General features: G+C 43.4%; 1 protein-coding gene across 2 annotated transcripts in view; it reads right to left on the reverse strand.

The window, feature by feature from the left end:
- FAM184A (family with sequence similarity 184 member A) overlaps positions 1-10,241 on the reverse strand; it is a 195,777-nt gene extending 185,536 nt beyond the window's left edge. The window contains exons 1-2 of one of the 2 annotated variants that reach the window (XM_040428932.1): positions 10,119-10,241; positions 9,549-9,761 (exon numbers count right to left, since the gene is read on the reverse strand). In XM_040428932.1, coding sequence (XP_040284866.1) covers positions 9,549-9,728 — 180 coding nt within the window. In that variant the 5' untranslated portion in view covers positions 9,729-9,761; positions 10,119-10,241. Of the gene's footprint in view, positions 1-9,548; positions 9,762-10,118 lie in introns of those variants that run through there. The other variant, XM_040428931.1, reaches the window with a different exon arrangement.
- Positions 10,242-22,562: the final 12,321 nt, after the last annotated feature.

Consider the following 22,562-nt stretch of genomic DNA (forward strand, 5'->3'; position numbering starts at 1 on the left):
TTGAATATCAGACAAAGATAACCTGAGTAAATACAAAAATACAGTTTTTAAATTATGATTTTATTTATAAAGGGAAAAAAAGCTACCCCCATTGGCAGCAACAAATGCAATCAAGTGTTTGGGTTAACTGGCTATGAGTCTTTCACATCTCTGTGGAGAAAGTTTGACTCTTTCTTCTTTGCAGAATTGTTTTAATTCAGTCACATTGGAGAATTTTTGAGCATGAACGGCCTGTTTAAGGTCATGCCACAACATCTCAATCGGACTTTGACTAGCCCACTCCAAAACCTTCATTTAGTTTTTTTTCAGATGTGGACTTGCTGGTGTGCTTCGGATCATTGTCCTGCTTCAGAACCCAAGTATGTTTGAGCTTAAGTTCACAAATTGGTGGCCGGACATTCTCCTTCAGAACTTTCTGGTAGAGAGCAGAATTCATGGTTCCATCAATTACAGCAAGTCATCCAGGTCCTGAAGCAGCAAAGCATCCCAGACCATCACACTACTCCCACCATGTTTGACTTTCGGTATGATGTGGTTCTTTTTTCTGAAATGCTGTGTTCGTTTTACGCTAGATGTGGTGGGATGCACACCTTCTAAAAACTTTTGTCTTGTCAGTCCACAGAATATTTTCCCAAAAGGCTTAGGGATTATCAAGATGTTTTTGGCAAATAGGAGACGGGCCTTTGTGTTCTTTTTGGTCAGCAGTGATTTTCGGCTTGGAACTCTCCCATGGATACCATTTTTGCCCAGTCTCTTTCTTATTGTTGAATCATGAACACTGACCTTAACTGAGGCAAGTGAGGCCTGCAGTGCTTTAGATGTTGTTCTGGGTTCTTTTGTGACCTCCTGGATGAGTTGTCACTCTGCTCTTGGAGTAATTTTGGTAGGCCGGCCACTCCTGGGAAGGTTCACCGCTGTTCCACGTTTTCTCCATTTGTGGATAATAGCTCTCAATGGGGTTTGCTGGAGTCTATTCCTTCACCAGATTTATCACCCAGCCAGAGCCCCTGTGAGTAATCTGATGCAGGTCTAGACTGCCTGTCTAAGTTTACACCATCTACAGGATCAGGAAATCTGGGCCAACGTGTTTCAATATTGTACCGATCTTCAACATGACAACAGTATTTAAAAAGACTTTGATGGTATTAACAGCATTAATGCTACATTACAAAAATGCGTACGTCAATACAAAATTGCATATTAAAATAAATGTATAAGCTATCAAAGTGTATGTTTGTAAAAGCCAACTACAATAATATAGCATGTGTAAATATGTCAATCAACACGGTTATGACTTCTGAACGGGAGTAGCTGTGCGGGACTAAAGTCGTCCTTTTTTCTTCATTTGTGCATTTTATAGAGGTTCTTTATTACATGGTTGAGTGGTATTCTAAATAGGCTCCTGCTTATGAAGTGCTCCCCTGCTTGTACATGGCATGGAGGTTGTACTCATGTCCATGCCATGGCGGCACATGGAGTGATGTACAACTATTACTATGGAGCCCTGCTTTACAATGCTTATCAGGGGCCATTCTGCTAGACCAGATGTCTACTTTCCATAACCTACCTATTATACAATATCAGCATGTCAAAATCAGGGCTGTGGAGATGGGAAGCCCTGCTAGTTATCACTGTTTTCAGATAAATATAGGCCTTTTAGAACATAGCATATGATACATATGTGGATAGATAGATAGATCAATGTGACTCAGCAGCCATGAATACAGCAAATATATACTCAGCCCTTTCAGCCAATGTATGATTAAATAATTTCTGTTCATTAAAACAAAAAATTCATCTACCCATAGTCCAGTAACTTGAATTTATGAATACATTATACTCCTTAAACTGCTGTGCTCTTGAGTTACAGCATGTGTTATAGCAAAGAACTACATTTACAAATATGGAGGCTCCAGAGCTAAAATCTCCCAGCGTTCTGAATGCACTAAACACGTTCTGATGATTTGCATTTTAGAAAGCACATTCTTCATACCAAGCAATGGTAGTTTTTTTTTTTATTATGATACTCTCTTTGTACATTCTCTCCACATATTAAAGAAGGCTGAACAATTACAATCTTTTAAAAAATCTCCAAATGGTGTAAGATAATTGTAAGGGATCGTTTACTTTTAGGGGGTCGCCATCACAGATTACCTTACCAGACAAGGGTAGAATGTCCAAACTCGTGTTTTATTCCGGACGTTTCAGCAAAACAGGTTATGAAGTCGCAGCTTCAACTCATCGCGTGTGACAGCCACACAAAATAATAAACACTTGCCCGTCTAGGCTCTAACTAAACATATGACGTGTCTCTCTGACTCACCTATACATCACAGTTAAAACACTGTCTCAGGTGCGGCTTTCTCAGCCCAATAGTCCAGCAGCCTCCAGGCTGTAGCAAATACAAATCCCTTTGGGGGATTGTAGTCCAGCAGTCCTCCCGACTCTGGCCTTGTGACCCTTGTGCCGCAGGCTGTCACTTAGCCTCGTGGTCCCTCAGCCTAGCCCGGCTGAGACCACACACGCAGAGACTTAACAGGCCTCTGTTTCCGGATAACACACTCCCCAGAGTGAGACACACCCAAGATCCAGTAGCAGGAGTAAATAGGATCCCTGGACATGAACATGCTCAAGTCCCGGACTGGAACCTGGGGAACAGGCACCCACCCAACACATTGCCTGTTCCTAGTAAAAGCCTGCGCTGAACTAGCTGAACCAGCTACACTATCTACATGGTGTCCCCCAACTATTTTAGTGGACACCTCAACTGGGGCTTTTACTCCACCAAGGCCGGGCCCCTTGGTGACACGCTCCTGGTGCACACAAAAACCCTTTTATCCTGCTTCCCCGTGACTTTACTGCACACCTCAATGTTCACATTGCCACATAATCTAAACATACTTATCCACTAATCCCCCACTGCTCCCACTCTGATGCTTCCTGGTTTCCCACTGGTCTCTGCTTGCTGGTTCCTCTCGACAATGTGGTCAATCACCCTGGCTGAGGCAGGACAGCTCTGAGGCCAGTGATTGGCTGAGCGGTCATTTCCTGTGTTTGGAGAGGGACAAGAAACCGGCAGGGGAACCAGAAGTCATTAGAACAGGCGAAGCAGAAGATCGGTAAAGTGAGTATGGCTTCTTTCAGGCTCAGACTGGCCCACAGGGGAACAGGTGAATCCCGGGTCGGTGGGGGGGCGGATTGGAAACCTAAAGTGTCCCTGGAAAAAAAATACTTAAAAGTGGCCCATGTTGTACGAGGGTCTAAATTGACAGGAACAGCGGCAACAAAGGTAGGGGGGTCAGCAATATCATAGCGCAGAATACCACATACCACAGTGCCGCACAATATATTGCCCCAAAAGCTGTCCCTCTGAGCTGACCATCAATAGCGGCCATTCTTCTTCTCTTCCAGTTGTCTCTGATTAAGATATTGAGCAGGGGGCTTAGGAGGTGAGATGCGGGACATAGTTGAATTCAGGAGGGCATGTCACTGGCTGGGTACATAAGTACCTGATTCACACAGGGTTATTTACCACTGAGAGTTTATTATGTAACCAGCCAGCGGCAGAGATGGGGGCTTGGGTGGTCCCCTGGGAAATTTCCCTGTAAAAACTATGGCCTATCCGCCCCTGCCGGTGGGCACCTGAGCAAGATGGGCGCTTAGTCCCCCTATCCCCTACATAAGAGGCACATGGCACAGTAGACTGACTGCACTACTTACAGATACCAGCCTACGTTTGTATAAAACTGGGTATATTATTTAATAAACCGCACAGTTTATTATTACACATATATTGGGTGGTGGAGGAGACCTCTAGGTACAGAGAGGCCAGCCAGTATCCTCTTTCCCCAGGGAAGTCACTGCAGCAACCCCCATAATCCAGCATCTTGTAGTGTCCTGCTACTGCTGTGTAAGCAGGTAATATCTGCATGTAGCTTTACAATGGGCCCACAAAATTAATTTTACTGGTGGGCCTTAGGCACCCCAGTCCGACACTGGCTTTTTTTTTTATTATTTCACACCATGCTGAGCCTTTTTTTAAATGTTGGGGGAGATTTATCAAACTGGTGTAACGTAGAAAAGGATTAGTTGTCCATAGCAACCAATCAGATTCCACCTTTCATTTTTCACACTTCCTTTGGATAAAAGGTGGAATCTGGTTGGTTGCTATGGGCAACTAAGCCAGTTCTACTTTACACCAGTTTGATAAATCTCCCCCGTTAACTTATTTAATGGTCAACCAATAGTTAATCGCTCTCCTCTAAATATATACAATTTATAGCACAATCATGTAACAAATCTAACATTTAGTATAAGTATTTATATACTATCTATCATCTATCTAATATCTTCTGTATCTATCTTATATCTATCTAATATCTTCTACAGTGTATATATCTCCTATCATCTATCTATCTATCTAATATCTCCTATCTATCAATCAATCAATCAATCTCATATCTATCTATCTAATATCTCCTATCTAATATCTTCTATCTAGCTCATATCTATCTATCTATCTAATATCTCCTATATATCTTCTAATATCATCTATCTAATATCTTCTGTATCTATCTATCTATCTATCTATCTATCTATCCATCTATCTATTATCTCTCTATCTAACTCATATTTATCTATCTAATATCTTCTATCTATCTATCTCATATCTATCTATCTAATATCTCCTATGTATCATCTATCTCCTATCTCATATCTATCTATCTAATATCTATCTAATATCTATCTAATATCTTCTATCTATCTATCTAATATCTATCTAATATCTTCTATCTATCTCATATTATCTATCTATCTAATATCTCCTATCTATTATCTCCTATCCATCATCTATCTAATATCTCCTATCTCATATCTATATATCTAACTCATATCTATCTATCTAATATCTTCTATCTATCTATCTATCTAATATCTATCTATCTAATATCTCCTATGTATCATCTATCTCCCATCTCATATCTATCTATCTATCCATCTATCTATCTCATATTATCTATCTAATATCTCCTATCTATCATCTATCTATCTAATATCTTCTATCAAATCAAATCAAATAAGCTTTATTGGCAGGACTAAATACATTTTAGCATTGCCAAAGGAAGTGGGAAATAATTGGGTAGGGTGGGGATAAAGGAGTCCATGGTATATCAAGCTTCTCTCAGTCTATGGCAGGCAATAATATATTGTGCTGCTATGGCTGCTATGCTCTCCACTTCTATCATCTATCTATTTTTCTATCTAATATCTTCTATCTATCTATTATATATAACATCTAATTCTCCATATTCTCAGAACTGATGCCATCAGTAGGTGACGCTATAATAAGTAACATGTAAACTTTGGGGTACATTTATCAAACTGGTGTAAAGTAGAATTGGCTTAGTTGTCCATATCAACCAATCAGTTTCCATCTTTGATTTTGGACAGCTCCTTTGGAAAATGAAAGGTGGAATCGGATTTGTTGCTATGGGCACCTACGCGAGTTCTACTTTACACCAGTTTGATAAATCTTTCTTTGCCTCTGAAGGCCTATGTATGCATTTTCATATTGTTTAGTAACAGACACTACGGGGTTAATGAATGACACCACTTGGTCTGCATACTGTCATCCAGATTCATGGCATTACCTGCTATACTACAAAAGTCCAGTGGAATGAAAAGCCGCAGAGGTGGTGGATACCAGAGGAGGACTCTTTAAAGGGTTTCTGTCTTAACCCTATTAAGCTAGCTGACATTAGCGATGTGCTAATGTCAGCTAAACCTAACTATCCTATTCCTGCTTTTATCTATGCCCCCGTTACTCCAGAAATATAACTTTTATAATATGCTCCGGTCTCCCACCTCTGGTGACGCCCTGCTACACTGTGCACTGTGGAAATCTCGCGCCGCTCAGTATTCGGCGCAAGCGCAGTGAGGAAGCCGGCGGGCGCCCTTCACTCACTGTGCCTGCGCCGAATACTGAACGGGACGGCGCAGGCGCGAGATTTACACGGCAGACAGGGCTGGCAGTAGGAGACCAACGCTGCCTGGCCCTGTCAATCTAGTGTAGCAGGGCGTGGCCAGAGAATGGGGCCTCTAGGAGCAGGAACAACGCCCCTCTGCTCCTAGAGGCTAATTAGCATATTACTAAAAGTTATATTTCTGGAGTAATGGGGGCATAGATAAAAGTAGGAATAGGCTAGTCAGGTTCAGCTGACATTAGCACATCACTAATGTCAGCTAGTTTAATAGGGTTAATTCTGGTGACAGAAACCCTTTAAGAGACGGTCTGCCATTGCTCCTGCGCGGAGTTAATAAGAGCTAATGCTTAGTACCCTTGATATATCTAGGTCATAGTGTCTGACAGGATGATGTCAGAATGTGAAGGGCGCTCGTCCAATCTAATACGGGTCTATATTTAACCACATACAGTAATATTAATGAAGTGGTGGACCGGTATATGGATAAATCAGCCGCTTCGGCTTTACATATATTAACATTTCTCGATTAATCTGGGTTTCCTTCCACTGCCAGCATAATTTGTGCATTTGAGTAAGAGCCCCCCGAGCTGAGCCTGGATGGGAAGACGGCGAAGATTTCCCTTCTGGCTAATGTGCATTCATACAAATCAGCGCCCGTCTCCCCAAGATTCCTATAAATGTGTTGGGATATACGGCGTATAATCCAACGCTGTGTGCACGCTGCATGACCATGTTTATCAGCACACAATAGGGCCGTCTACAAGTCTCCATCTTCCCTGATAAAGGACAGGCAGGAACTGGTCTCCTGTGACTTCAGCATTCCAGCGGGGAAGCCAGGTGTATCACACAAAGCTCTCCCCTGTCCTGAAGAGATAGGAGGCTCTGCACCTACATGACATCAAGTCAATTCACCCAGGAGACAGATCAATGGTCTCAAAAGGCAGCCCTTGGGGTAACGCCCCCGATCCCGCTCAAGGCCAGGAGACGCTGCAGGAAGTCAGGCTTTTCCCCTGCAGGTGAAATGTAGTATTACATGGTGACTATTTAGATCAGGGATGCCCAACCTGCGGCCCTCCAGATGTTGCAAAACTAAAACTCCCAGCATGCCCGGACAGCCTACAGCTATCAGTCTACAGGAGGACATTGTGGGAGTTGTAGTTTTACAACAGCTGGAGGGCCGCAGGTTGACCATCCTTGATTTAGATGAATGGTCGTGTAATACAATGACTCATAAAAGGGCTCCTAGCAGAGGACCTCCCCCCACCATGATGTCCATATGCCGTATTAGAGAATATAGACAGGGCATCCTGGTACAGGTAGCTCCGTGGTCAAGGACAACATCTGCATGGAGTTTGTGGGTTACCTCCCACCCTCCGAAGACATATCATTTAGATTGTGAGCTCTACTGGGGGCAGCAAGAAATAGTAATGGCTGTAAAGGGCAGCAGAATATATGAGCGCTATATAGGTGATAAAATAAAAATCTTCATGAGACAATCCCAAATGGGCCAGGCTTATTCACGGTATGTAAAATAATACCAGGAAATGTCCTCTTTTCATTAGGGTCTCCTCACGTGGTGAGATTTGGAAATGGTATAATAAAAAATAAGATCTCAAATTTAAAGGGGGAAGCTACATTAAATGTCATAAAATAACACAACGTCATACCCCTACTCTCCAGCGCTGACATCATCTTCTTGGCTGGATGTTCCATACACACCTTGTCACCGTGCAGCCAATCACCAACCTCAACAGTATATGGGATGTGACTGCCGAAGCCGGTGATTGGCTGCAGTGGTGACCTGGTGTGTACAGAATGTCACTGCTGCAGCCAGGACTGGATTCTGCGATCTGATATCATAAAACACCTAAGATACAGTGAGTTGATCGGGGAAGCCGCGGCCGGCCCAGGAGATCTGGCAGACACATGGACCGTGTTTCCTGAGACGATCACAGTCGTGTGCATGAACTCATAACAATATTTCTGGATTTGCTCCACAGCAATAAAATGAAGCAAAGCATTTTGCAGATTTCAAACATCCCAGCGGTTGCTCTACTAATCTGTCATTAAGTAGGGAGATCTATAGTCTGTGAATGGTGTGCTGTGGAAGCCTGTAATCTGCAGTGTATTCCACAGAGAGCCTTCAATTCTCCCTAATACTCTGCTCCATTAGCACAATTCACACCAGGTCTCGGGGGCGCTATCTGCTTATACGTCTGAAGAATCTCCTAGCATTTACACCACTACGTGCATAGACTTAACCCCTCAATGACCGGGATATGTTGGCCTCCACCTGTATTCCAAAGCGTAGCCGACTATGAAAACAAGTAAATAGAGTAAAAACAATACCGCCTAGTATACATTTCTATAAAGGGCTTATAATAGGTGATAGCCCACCAGTTATGAGAATGGGAGTCCCTGTTTGAATGGACATTTGTTGCGCGTGCGGGACCACCAATCCGTTAATTTCTAGAGAACTGAGAGACGACCAAGTACAGCGATCAGCCATTCACACACGAGACTCAGGGACTCCCGTTCTCATGATTGCTGGGGGTCCCAGGGGTCAGACCCCTAGAGATTATTTATCATATGTCCTGTGGATAGGAGACGTATATAGTTAAAGGGGTTGTCCAAGTGTTTTATACTGAGGTCCGACTCCCAACACCCCCGCCAATCAGCTGTTTAAGGAGGACGCGGCACTGCTGTGAGCGCTGTGCCTATTATTAAGCCACTGGCGTCACGTTCATCGGTCACATGACCTAGGCGCAGCTCAGTCCCATTCAAGTAAATAGAGCTGTGTTGTAATACTAAAAAGAGCCACTATACCATGTAGAGCGCTGTGCTTGGAGAGCTGTGAGAAAGGAGCAGCGCTTCCCTAGTACTGCGACCTCCTCAAACTGCTGATCGTCAGGGGTGCACCACCAATGAGGCCAGGTGAGGCGATCGCCTAAGGCAGCGGAAGCACCATGGGCAATGAGCGCTTTCATTGTGGCAAAGGGATTAGGTTAAGAAACTGGCATGGGGGGGGGGGGGGGCATTTCAGTTTTCACCTCAGGCAGCAGAAAGGCTCGGTGCACCCCGGAGGTGGTGCTGGGTGTCGGACCCCTGCTGATCTGATACTGATGATATAAAACCCCTCGGAAAACCCCTTTAGGTTCCATTCACAAGTCCGCAGAATGGGTCCGCATCCGTTCTGCACTAAGTTGGCATCACTCAATGCCATTACTGACGCAAGACTTCCAGTGACAAATATCACCCTAGATGGAAGTTATTTCCAGAGAGGGGACAGTCAAAAAAAGCACAAACAATTACTGTAAACTCCAAGCGATATGGCGCGGCGCTGGTAGAGACAGCTCATATAATAGATGATTGGTACAAGTTCCCACTTACTATGATGAACTCCTGTCCACAGATTCTCACTGACACTGCACAAGGAAACACGGCAATCATTCATCAGCAAGCTCAGGATGATATCAGCTCACCATTCATGAATGGCATTAGGAGGCAGCGCCGTAGAGGCCGACGCTACTATGCATTCCAGCGGCATTAACCCCTTCTGCTTACCTTAGTCAGCTGCGCGATCTTCTTGCTCATCTTAAGGTGCAGTTCTGCAGTGTACTCCATACTCAGTCCAGCTTGATGTGCCATCATCCCCGGAGAGGAGGGCACGAACTTGGCAGTACTGGTAGAAGCCCCTCCGCCGTAGTAATGCTGTTGCTGATGCCAGCTCATCCCTGTCGCCATCTTCACGTCTTCCAATCCTTTTTTACCTCCCCCCTAGGAAACAGTCAGGGAGGGTGAGACGGTGATGACACTCCAGAGGCAAGACAGCCACAATGGTATATGAATTAGGACAGAGCAATGTGCTGATGGGCAGCCTGAGGATGTGCCTGTGCACAGTGACTGAGGCAAGCACTGCTTCCACTCCCCCTCCCAGCACACAGGCACAGTCAGCATGAACATCCAATCAATGAGCAGAGAAATAAGGGGGGCGCCAGGGCAGACATGGAGGGATGTGTGCTCTGTCACATACTATTTAGCAGATTCATGTATATGTGTATGTTCATGGATGGTGGACTATGTGCAAAGGGGTATTTAAAGGGGTAGTCCAGAAACTCCCAGCTACCACCGTACCTTATTGTGCCTTTTGTCCCCTGCTCTGGCGTCTGTCTCCTGCCTGTCCTCCTAGTGTGGCCCAGTGGTGGCCGATGTCCTGGGCAGCTGAGCAGGGCACTTGACCGGGTGCGCGGGGAGCAGCGAGCTCCCGGCTGTAGAGAGCGTCTGCGCTACCATGGCAACGGCGCGCCATAGCAGCGAAGCTCCACCCCGAGGGGTAGAGGGAGGTCTCCTCTGACGTCTGGGCGGGGACAAACACACGGAGAGGCGCTTGACAGCGTGAGGGGCGGGGTTAGCGGTGAGCCGGGGGTTGTGAGGCGGCCATAGTGGGCATTGACAGCGCGCGTTATGCTACTGACTGGCTCTATTACCGACATGTTACCTCAGGCAGTAGCGTTTCCGCATTCCGAAAGTTGTGCCTTTTTTCGTTTTTTTTCTTTCTTAGGTAGCTATTTGAGTGCTTGTTTTTTGCGGGATGGGTTGTCATTTCCAGTGCCAGTATTCTGGGGCAATTTACTATGTAATTTAACTTGTGGTATAAATGGCATGTTAACTTTATGTTGGGGGTTGGTACAAATGCAGCCATACCAAACCTATATAGTTTTTTATGTGTTAGGCCTCTTTCACACTATTTCAGTGTTTTGCGGTCCGTTTTTCACAGAGCCGTTGTTCCGTTTTTTGTTTCCGTTGTGGTTCCGTTTTTTCGTATGGCATATACAGTAATTACATAGAACAAATTGGGCTGGGCATAACATTTTCAATAGACGGTTCCTCAAAAAACGGAACGGATACGGAAGACATACGGATGCATTTCCGTATGCATTCCGTTTTTTTGACGGACCCATTGACTTTAATAGAGCCACGGAACGTGATTTGCGTCCAAATATAGGACATGTTCTATCTTTGCATGGAACGGAGATACGTAAATGGAATGCATACAGAGTACATTCTGTTTTTTTGCGGACCCATTGAAATGAATGGTTCTGTATACGGAACGCAAAAAACGGCCTGCAAAACGAAAAAAAAATAAACGTTCGTGTGAAAGAGGCCTTACTGCTGTAGCACAAACCCTTCCTGACATCTCATATGTTAGATGTAGGGTCAGCCTCTTACATGTACAGCTCTATGCACCTACAATTGTATGGAGCTGGCTGCTGCGGTAAGCCCTCCATCCACAGTGGGTGCAGGGGGCAATGAACAGTAAAATATAAAAAAAAAGGGATTGGACATTTTTTTGTGGACAAGAATAGGCATTTATATTGCCAGCGCCCGTTCCGTTCCGCAAATTGCGGAAGGCAACACGGACGGCTTCCGTTTTTTGTGGACCGCAAAAAAAAACGGCACGGTCGTGTGCATAAGGCCTAATTCTGACATTGTTTTCTCATCACATATTGTCCTTTACTTAGGTGGTAACATTTTACCGATAAAATATGCGTATCTTTATTTAAAAAAAAATAAAAATCTATGAAAATTTGTGAATATTGGCATATTTTCCTATTTTCAACTGCAATATTTCACATACATTCGTAAATTCTAAATATTTTTATCAGAAATATATTTCCACATCTTTACTTTATTTTGGCTGCACTTACAAAAAACTTTTACCTTTTTATTTTATTTAGGAGACTTAGGGTACTTTCACACTAGCATTAGAGGATTCCTGCAGGCAGTTCCGTTGGCGGAACTGCCTACCGGATCCGGAAATCCATGTGCAAACGGATAGCATTTGTTTTCGGATCCGGATGCGGATCCGTCTGACAAATGCATTGAAATGCCGGATCCATCTCTCCGGTGTCATCTGGAAGAACGGATCCGGTATTTTTATTTTTTTTGCATTTTTAAAGGTCTGCGCATGCGCAGACCGGGAAACCGGATCTGTTTTTCCGGAACACTTGGTACCGGATCCGGCATTAATACATTTCAATGGAAATTAATGCCAGATCCGGCATACCTCCAAACATATCTATATACAGTGGATATAAAAGTCTACACACCCCTGTTAAAATGTCAGGTTTCTGTGATGTAAAAAATGAGACAAAGATAAATAATTTTTTGGGTATGAGTCTATCAGCATGGCACATTTTGACTTGCAAAGATTTGCCCACTCTTCTTTGCAAAAACACTCCAAATCTGTCAGATTGCGAGGGCATCTCCTGTGCACAGCCCTCTTCAGATCACCCCACAGATTTTCAATGGGATTCAGGTCTAAGCTCTGGCTGGGACATTCCAAAACTTTAATCTTCTTCTGGTGAAGCCATTCCTTTGTTGATTTGGATGTACAGTCGTGGCCAAAAGTTTTGAGAATTAAATAAATATTGGAAAAGTTGCTGCTTAAGCTTTTATAATAGCAATTTGCATATACTCCAGAATGTTATGAAGAGTGATCAGATGAATTGCATAGTCCTTCTTTGCTATGAAAATTAACTTAATCCCAAAAAAACCTTTCCACTGCATTTCATTGCTGTCATTAAAGGACCTGCTGAGATAATTTCAGTAATCGTCTTGTTAATTCAGGTGAGAATGTTGACGAGCACAAGGCTGGAGATCATTATGTCAGGCTGATTGGGTTAAAATGGCAGACTTGGCATGTTAAAAGGAGGGTGATGCTTGAAATCATTATTCTTCCATTGGTGACCTGCAAAGAAACGCGTGCAGCCATCATTGCGTTGCATAAAAATGGCTTCACAGGCAAGGATATTGTGGCTACTAAGATTGCACCTCAATCAACAATTTATAGGATCATCAAGAACTTCAAGGAAAGAGGTTCAATTCTTGTTAAGAAGGCTTCAGGGCGTCCAAGAAAGTCCAGCAAGCACCAGGATCGTCTCCTAAAGAGGATTCAGCTGCGGGATCGGAGTGCCACCAGTGCAGAGCTTGCTCAGGAATCGCAGCAGGCAGGTGTGAGCGCATCTGCACGCACAGTGAGGCGAAGACTTTTGGAAGATGGCTTGGTGTCAAGAAGGGCAGCAAAGAAGCCACTTCTCTCCAAAAAAAACATCAAGGACAGATTGATCTTCTCAGAAAGTTTGGTGAATGGACTGCTGAGGACTGGGGCAAAGTCATATTCTCCGATGAAGCTTTTTTCCGATTGTTTGGGGCATCTGGAAAAAGGCTTGTCCGGAGCAGAAAAGGTGAGTGCTACCATCAGTCCTGTGTCATGCCAACAGTAAAGCATCCTGAGACCATTCATGTGTGGGGTTGCTTCTCATCCAAGGGAGTGGGCTCACTCACAATTTTGCCCAAAAACACAGCCATGAATAAAGAATGGTACCAAAACACCCTCCAACAGCAACTTCTTCCAACAATCCAACAACAGTTTGGTGAAGAACAATGCATTTTCCAGCACGATGGAGCACCGTGCCATAAGGCAAAAGTGATAACTAAGTGGCTTGGGGACCAAAACGTTGACATTTTGGGTCCATGGCCTGGAAACTCCCCAGATCTTAATCCCATTGAGAACTTGTGGTCAATCCTCAAGAGGCGGATGGACAAACAAAAACCCACTAATTCTGACAAACTCCAAGAAGTGATTATGAAAGAATGGGTTGCTATCAGTCAGGAATTGGCCCAGAAGTTGATTGAGAGCATGCCCAGTCGAATTGCAGAGGTCCTGAAAAAGAAGGGCCAACACTGCAAATACTGACTCTTTGCAAAAATGTCATGTAATTGTCGATAAAAGCCTTTGAAATGTATGAAGTGCGTGTAATTATATTTCACTACATCACAGAAAAAACTGAAACAAAGATCTAAAAGCAGTTTAGTAGCAAACTTTGTGAAAACTAATATTTGTGTCATTCTCAAAACTTTTGGCCACGACTGTATACTGGGTCATTGTCATGCTGAAAGATGAAGTTCCTCTTCATGTTCAGCTTTCTAGTAGAAGCCTGAAGGTTTTGTGCCAATATTGACTGGTATTTGGAACTGTTCATAATTCCCTCTAGCCCAACTAAGGCCCCAGTTCCAGCTGAAGAAAAACAGCCCCTTGGCATGATGCTGCCACCACCATGCTTCACTGTGGGTATGGTGTTCTTTTGGTGATGTGCAGTGTTGTTTTTGGGCCAAACATATCTTTTGGAGTTATGGCCAAAAAGTTCAACCTTGGTTTCATCAGACCATAACACCTTTTCCCACATGCTTTTGGGAGACTTCAGATGTGTTTTTGCAAAATGTAGCCTGGCTTGGATGTTTTTCTATATAAGAAAAGGCTTTCGTCTTGCCACTGTACCCCATAGCCCAGACATATGAAGAATACGGGGGATTGTTGTCACATGTACCACACAGCCAGTACTTGCCAGATATTCCTGCAGCTCCTTCAATGTTGCTGTAGGCCTCTTGGTAGCCTCCCAGACCAGTTTTCTTCTCGTCTTTTCATCATCTTTGGAGGGACGTCCAGTTCTTGGTAATGTCACTGTTGTGCCATATTTTCTCTACTTGATGATGACTGTCTTCACTGTGTTCCATGGTATATCTAATGCCTTGGAAATTATTTTGTACCCTTCTGCTGACTGATACCTTTTAACAATGAGATCCCTCTGATGCTTTGGAAGCTCTCTGTGGACCATGGCTTTTGCTGTGGGATGCGACTAAGAAAATTTTAGGAAAGACCAACTAGAGCAGCTGAACTTTATTTGGGGTTAATCAGAGGCACTTTAAATGATGGCAGGTGTATGCTGACTCCTATTTAACATGATTTGGAATGTGATTGCTTAATTCTGAACACAGCTACATCCCCAGTTATAAGAGGGTGTGCACACTTATGCAACTATATTATTTTAGTTTAGTTTTTTTTCTTCCCTCCACCTAAAATATTTCAGTTTGTTTTTCAAATGAGTGGTACAGTTTATAGGTCACATTAAAGGTGGAAAAAGTTCTGAAATTATTTTTCCTTGTCTAATTTTTTTACATCACAGAAACCTGACATTTTAACAGGGGTGTGTAGACTTTATATCCACTGTACAAACAATAAATGCACAACTGCATATGGGGTTGAGTACTTCCTGCCTTTTGACACCACGCCATATTTTGTAGTTTGTATATAGATATGTTTGGACTCCATATTTAAATGTGCCTGATTTTCATCCACAGCTAACATTTAGGTGCACCTGTGAGGCCTGGCCTTATCAGTCAGTCTTGGGTGGGACTCACAGCCTCCTCCCATTGCAAGCATGGTTACATGCTGGAGGTAACTGGGAGTTTGCCGTGAGTCGGACCTTACGCTCCTGTAATTCTCCCACTGGCTCCTGGTATTGCCCATATGGCACAGGTAGGTTAGCGTTAGGTCCCGAGCTACTTGAGATACCTTGGCGCGGTGCTCGGGCTCAGATATTTTCTTCATATAAGGATATATTGGCTAAATTCTCAATTTTAACACCAGTTTGAGGGTTTAGTCAGACTTTTTTGTTTGCATCCACAGTAGTGCACCTTCCTTATTAATGTTTGTAACCCTGTTACTGTCTTAACAATCCGCCACATTCTTATCTTTGTGGAGCATACAGATGAGAAGTGAAGCTGTGCACTTATAAGGGAGGCAGATTTCTAAAAAGGCATTTGCCTGTACATATGACTATGTCTCGCCAAACTGAAAAAAAAGGGAGAAAAAACTGAACTGTAGTGAAAGCCAACAAGTCAAAAAAAAGGGAGCAAAATGTCTCTAACTATGTTACAAATTCCAGTTTGTTTACAAGATACAGGAACACCGATAGGGCTATAATGACAAGCTGGCACTCAAGGACAGTGACTGGTCGTACAACGTCTCCTTAGCCCCATCAATCCCTATATGAGAGACGAACGTGCTAAGTGACACGGTGCAACATAACAGGCCCCTGCCCAGCAAGGTAGAAACCGCTATGCACACAATCAATCAGTCACCTACAGAATATATAAAAGGACAGTGTCCAGAACCGTCTGTAGGAACAGTAATGGATCACTAATTCCCAAAATGATGTCAGGATTTCTAGACATCCCTTAGTGTACAAGCCCTTAGTGTACTGGTGAGGAACAACTCAATCATTAGAGATCCTACAAAAAATAAAAATCATGATACAGTAATGTGAATGGAATTAACAGCTTTGTGTGGCAGGACATAGTCATAAAAAATTTTATTAGGAAAATTTGTTCCAATGTCTGGAAAAAAAAATTTGCTCCACAACCCATCCCATGATTGCGTCTCAAAACAGGGGTAATTGCAGAGGCCTGGTTGTGATGGGCAATTGGGGCAGTAAATTCGGGTTTTCCTCCTCCTTCCGTGTTTGCTACACACCCGGCATCGTTTCTGAGGATATGTCTTGCTGGTAGTGGCAGGGACGGGGTGAGGGAAGTGACGTTCTGAAAGCCTTCGAACATCCTCAGATTCAAAGGCTTGCCCTGGTGCGGGGGACTCTCAACCACCTTCTCCTGGAACTCGAGTTGAGGGTTCCTTGGGCCTTTTTAAATAACACAAAACTTTTATAGGTAGCAATTTGAATGAGGTAGATTGCTACCTTATTATACCAGGCCCTGTTTTTTCAGGTAGGGTTGAAGCGCCTGGTCCGAGAGGTCTACACCTCCCATAAATTTATTATAATCTGTCACACAGACCGGTTTGTATTTGTCAGCAGTAGCCCCCCTCTCCCTAACTGCCACTGTGGTGTCTGCATGCACGGTGGTCAGCATTTAGACATCCTTCCTGTCCTTCCACTTCACTGCAAGCAGATGGTCACTTGCAAGGGTGAAGGATGCTCCTTTCTCCAAACGCTTGGACACCAGCGGTTGTGGGTATCCCACTCTATTGTTATGAACTGTCTCACAAGCCCCTGTGTTTGCAGCATGGAGGGATTTATAAAGTGGTGAACTAGTGTAAAAATTATCGGTGTACACGTGGTACCCTTTGTGTAGGAATGGCGCCAATAGATCCCACACAATTTTTCCCGATGTCCCAATATTTTCGGGGCAGCCTTTGGGGTTAAGTTGGGAGTCTCTGCCCTCATACAGACTGACCGCAAGTGTAGCCGGTTGTGCTAATAGACGTGGGTTGTTGTACAGCAAACTGTGTGGCGTGCAGGTTTGTTTGCTGCACAATTAATTCCAGGACTTTATCGTCCACAAATAAATGAAAAAAACTTAAGGGGTAAAATTGGTGACATCCACATTAATTTGGGGAGTAAATAAAAATTTGGGTACTTGGGGAGAAAATGAAGTAACAGGAACCCACATAGTAGAAGGGACCATAGGGCTATGGGGTCTGGGGATGGAAGCGGAACTAGAGTCCCCGCTATCGGAAAATATTTCCAACTCTGAAGCAGTGTCAGACTCAGAGTTGTCAGAGCATAGAAATTATTATGCCTGCTCTGCACTGAATAATCTTTGAGCCATTTTTTTAAAATAAAAAGCTCAGAAAGAAAAAAATATATATATCCCACCCTAAAAATTATACATTTTAAATTAATGAAAATAACTGACCGTCCCTAATAGACACCTAATGACGGACACCCACTGACCGCCAGTAACAGACGGACACAGGGTCCCTAATGAAAATAACTGACCTTCCTAATGACAGATGCCTAATGACGTACTCCCACTAACCGCCAGTTACGGACGGACAGTTTATAATTTTTTTTCATTCCATAGTATCGCACAGCCAGGACAGAAGTCTGATCTCTCTCTCTCTCCTCACAGAACAACCGCACTGAGGGGAGAGAGAAACACAGCCCATGTCCCGGATGTGTTAATAAATATAATGGATGTGATCTCCATGATAGTTTTATCATGGAGACCACATGATCAGGATCCATTACTATTGGTCCCTGATGGTTACAATAATCAGTGGGCATGTCTGCACCATTTTTATTTTTTTTTATTATATGGGGGTTGGCGGGTCCTGAAACTTTATTAAATTGTTTAGGGGCCATATTGCCCCGATCTGGGTGCTGGGGACCCGATCGGGGCATAACTGAAACCTCTCTCTCCTCTCCAGAGAGAGAAACTTTGCAGGGGCAGCAGCGGATGGCTTATAGTGTGCTCATGTGCCGGGCCGCCATCTTCATTGAGGGCAGGAGGGGGATGTGAGGATCGGGACCCAGCTTTCCCTTATGGGGAAGCTCGGAGACCCGATCCTAGCATCGGAGACTTTCTCCCTCCTCTCTTACATGAGAGGAGGGAGAAAGTTGCCGGTATTTTCGGTGATCACCATGATACAGTGTATCACGTGATCAGAGACCGCTTGTCATGGTCTCTGATCACTGCCCCGAGCCCTCAGCTACCTCCGGTAACTGCGGGCACGGAGCTCCAGCGCTTGATTTAAGTGCTAACTTGGGCTGAAGTGCCGCCGTAAAAAGGCGGCGCTCCAAACCAATGCCCCTTAGTGACCGCAGTAAAAACACGTATGGGTTGTCACTAAGGGGTTAAGATAGTGCCCGCTTATTTGCTGAGCGGGTGCCTTCTGTTTTACAGAGCAGATATTCGACGCCAGTATCTGTGATCAGTGACAACACCAATCACTGACTTTTAACACCTCAGATGCTGTGGTCAGTTGTGGTCACAGCATGTGAGCAGCATATTACTGAGAGCACTGTGCCCCCGGTGACAAAACTGCACCCCAAGATGAGATTGTGGGAGCTGTTTAGTTGCTATGGCAGCCTGGGGCTTTTTGAAGGCTCTGAGGCCTGCCATTGTGAAGTTCCTTAAGAGCCCTGTCTGTGGAAGAGCTTGATGAGGGCATAGTTAATCTCCCATAGACTGCAGTGGTATATCATTCTAGTCTGTGAGGTAGATTTATCAAAACTGGTGCAAAGGAAAACTGGCTCAGTTGCCCATAGCAACCAATTTGATTCTACTTTCAGAGCACCTTTGAAAAATGAAAGGATCAATCTGATTGGTTACTATGGGCAACTAAGCCAGTTGTCCTTTGCGCCAGTTTTGATAAATCTCCCCAATAGGTTAGGCAATCAGATGATCGATCGTATGTTAAAGTCCCCCTCTTTCACACGAGCGAATGCCGTGCTGGTAATCTGCTGCGTGAAAGACAGACTGTTCCGGACAGCAGAGACACAGAGCATTAACATGATTGATAATGCTCTGTGCCTCTCTGCGATCTTTTTGCTACAAAATTACAGTGAGATAAAGTTGTCACTGTGATTTTGTAGCAAAAAGGTCACAGAGAGGCACGGAACATTAATCATGTTACTGCTCCGTGTCTCTGCTGTCCGGAATGGGGCTTGGCTGTCTTTCATGCAGCGGATTACCCGCACGGCATCAGCTCGTGTGAAAGAGCCCTTAGGGGGTGTAAAAATAAAAGAATATATAAAACTCTAAAAGATATGAATATTCAAATGACCCCTTTTCCCCATTCTACAAATAAAAATAATAAAAAATTAAAGATGATAAAAGATAAAAATATTTATCCTGTTTGGTGAACAGTGTAATGAAAAAAAAAAAAAAAAATGGCCAGTTTGCCGTTTATTTGGTTGCTTCACCTTCCAAAAAAAAAAAATTGGAATAAAAAGTGATCAAAAAGTCATACACACTTCACTATGGTATCAACGAAAAAAATACAGATTGCGTCTCAAAAAAATGAGCCTTCACACAGGTCCATAGATAGTGTCAGAATATAGTGATGCAAAGAAATCAAAAAAGATTTCTTTTTTTAATGTTTTATTTTTTGTATTAAAACACTATACAAGAAACTATACAAATGTGGTATCTCTGTAATCAGCAGAATGAAGTTAACATGTCATATTTACCACATAGGGAATTTTTCCAATTCCACCACATTTAGAATGTTGATAGCTTCTTATTCTATATTAAATGGTGCAATTAGAAAGTACAACTTGTCCCACAAAAAAAGCCGTCATACAGCTATATGAATGTAAAAATTTGAAAAGTTATGGCTCCTGGAAAAAAAATCACTGCATCAGGAAGGGTTTAATGTGTGAGGTCTTGTTTTTAATGGGAAGAACTGTAGTTTTCATTGGTACCATTTTGGGGTAGATGCAAAATTTTTATCAAATTTTTTATTCCATTTTTAATAATATTTTTTGACATTTTATTGACCTTTTTTTTACATTTTCTTTAGTTCCACCAGGGGAGTTGACCATGTGATCCAATATTATCCACAACAATACTACAGTATTGCAGTTTCTTAAATGACAAAATTGACAAGTGTTCTGTTTGGCCCTGCTTCTTGCTGCCATGGAATCCCCTTAGTACGAGATCACGTGGGGGGGGGGGGGGGGGGGGGGGCGACTGAGTGAGGGCTCAAATTGTTGGCGGGCTGATCTGTAGTTTATATTTATACCATTTTGGAATGTATGTGACTTTTTGATCACTTTTTATTCATATTCTTCTTATTATACTTTTTGGGTAGGTGAAGTGATGAAAAAGCAGCCATTCAGATATTTTTTTCCATTACGGCATTCACCATACGGAATAAATACATAAATATTTTAATAGTATTGGCGTTTTGATCGTCAGTGCAACTTATCTTTATTTTTTATTGTTTATTTTTATTATTGGGAAAGAGGGATTATTAGAATTTTTATATTTACACTTTTTTTATATTTTTAAAAACATTTTACCAGTTATATTAAGTCTTCTTTGGGGACTTGAACAATCAATTGAATTACCATTGTGGCCTGTGGGAGTTGGCCTTTGTTCCTATGGCCACAGGTGTATAAACTCCAGCACCTAACCATGCAGTCTGCCTTTACAAATATTTGTGAAAGAATGTCTCGTTCTATAGAGCTCACTGAATTCCAGCGCGATACTCTAATAGAATGCTACTATTGTAAGAAGTCAGTTTGTGAAATTTCTTCCCTCCTAGGAATTTCACCATCAGCTGTAAGTGGTATTATCATTAAGTAGAAGCATTCAGGAGCCACAGCAACTCAGCCATGAAATGGCAGACCATGTAAAGTTACACAACGGGGTCAGTGAGTGCCGAGGCACATGGGGATCATTTATCAACCAATATAATTAGCGTATATTAGGCACAGATTCTGTCGCAGAGGTGTTTTGCTGCGGCAAAATCTATGACTTTCCCCACTTCCGTGCCGCTCACGCCAGTGCCGAGAGGGTGTGGCGTGGATGGGTTGGTAGGCCCGGCTCATAATTTTTTATGTCGGTTTTGGCGTAGAAAATGGCTTAAATCTACCCCAGCAAGGGATGTGGCATAGGTTTAAGCTTGTATGCCGCCGGAACATGTGCCTAAGTTATGTATAGGCTTGTGTGCAGGGGTATTAAGACCTGCGTATAAATCGCTGTCCTTAATAAATGACCCCAATAATGTATAAATGTAGCCAACACTGCTGATTCAATAACTGCAGAGTTTCCAACTTCCTCTGATATCAACATCAGCAAAAAACCTGTGTGTCAGGAGCTCCATGGCATGGGTTCCTCATGCAAGTCTTACATCAGAACACTGCCAAGTGTTGGATGGATTGGTGCAAATCACACTACCACTGGACTCTGGAGCAGTGGAAACCTGCTGAGTGGAGTGAAGAGTCATGCTTCTCTATCTGGTAGTCTGATGGATGAGTCTGGGTTTGGTGAATGCCAGGAGAAAGTTACCTGCATGGCTGGTGTAGGTTGGTGGAAGAGGGATAATGCTATGGGGTTGTTTTTCAGGGTCTAGACCTCTTAGTTTCAGTGAAGGGATATCCTAATGCTTCAGCATATCAAGATATTTCCGCAATTTTATGCTTCCAACTTTGCGGGAAGAATTTGGGGAAGGCTCTTTTCTGTTCCAGCATACTGTGTCCCAGTGCACAAAGTAAAATCCATAAAGGCATGGTTGGGTGAGTTTGGTGTGGAAGAACTTGACTGACCTACAAAGAGCCTTGACCTCAACCCCTTTGAACACCTTTGGGATGAACTAGGATGGAGCTAGTGAGCCAAGCCCTCTCATCCAACATCTGTGTCTGACCTCACAAATGTTCTTCTGGATGAACTGGCCAAAATTCACACTCCAAAATCTGAAAGCCTTCTCAGAAGAGTAGAAGTTGTTTTAGCTGCAAAGGAGCGACTAACTCCATATTAGTGCCTATGGACTAAGAATGAGATGCCATAAAATCTCTTGTGGGTGTAATGTGTAGGCGTCTCAGTACTTTTGTCTGTATAGTGCAGTGGTGGCGAACCTATGGCACGGGTGCCAGAGGCGGCACTCAGAGCCCTCTTTGTGGGCACCCGCAGCCTGGAAAAAGTGTATGGTGTGCCAGTATGCCTTAGACTTATCCTGCCATTTATCAGCGCAGGGTGCACTATGAACAGCCCAGGCATTGCACTGAATGTAGGCAGGCTATTATACTACAGGGAAGATATACTGGACTGTAGTATTCAGGTTATTATACTACATGGAGGATATACTATACTCGACTGTAGTATTCAGGTTAAATTGCCATGTTGGCACTTTGCAATCAATAGGTGTGTTTTGGGTTGCAGTTTTGGCACTCGGTCTATAAAAGGTTCGCCATCACTGGTATAGTGTATATT

The sequence above is a fragment of the Bufo bufo genome, chromosome 4, assembly GCF_905171765.1.
Source record: "Bufo bufo chromosome 4, aBufBuf1.1, whole genome shotgun sequence".
Lineage (NCBI taxonomy): Eukaryota > Metazoa > Chordata > Amphibia > Anura > Bufonidae > Bufo > Bufo bufo.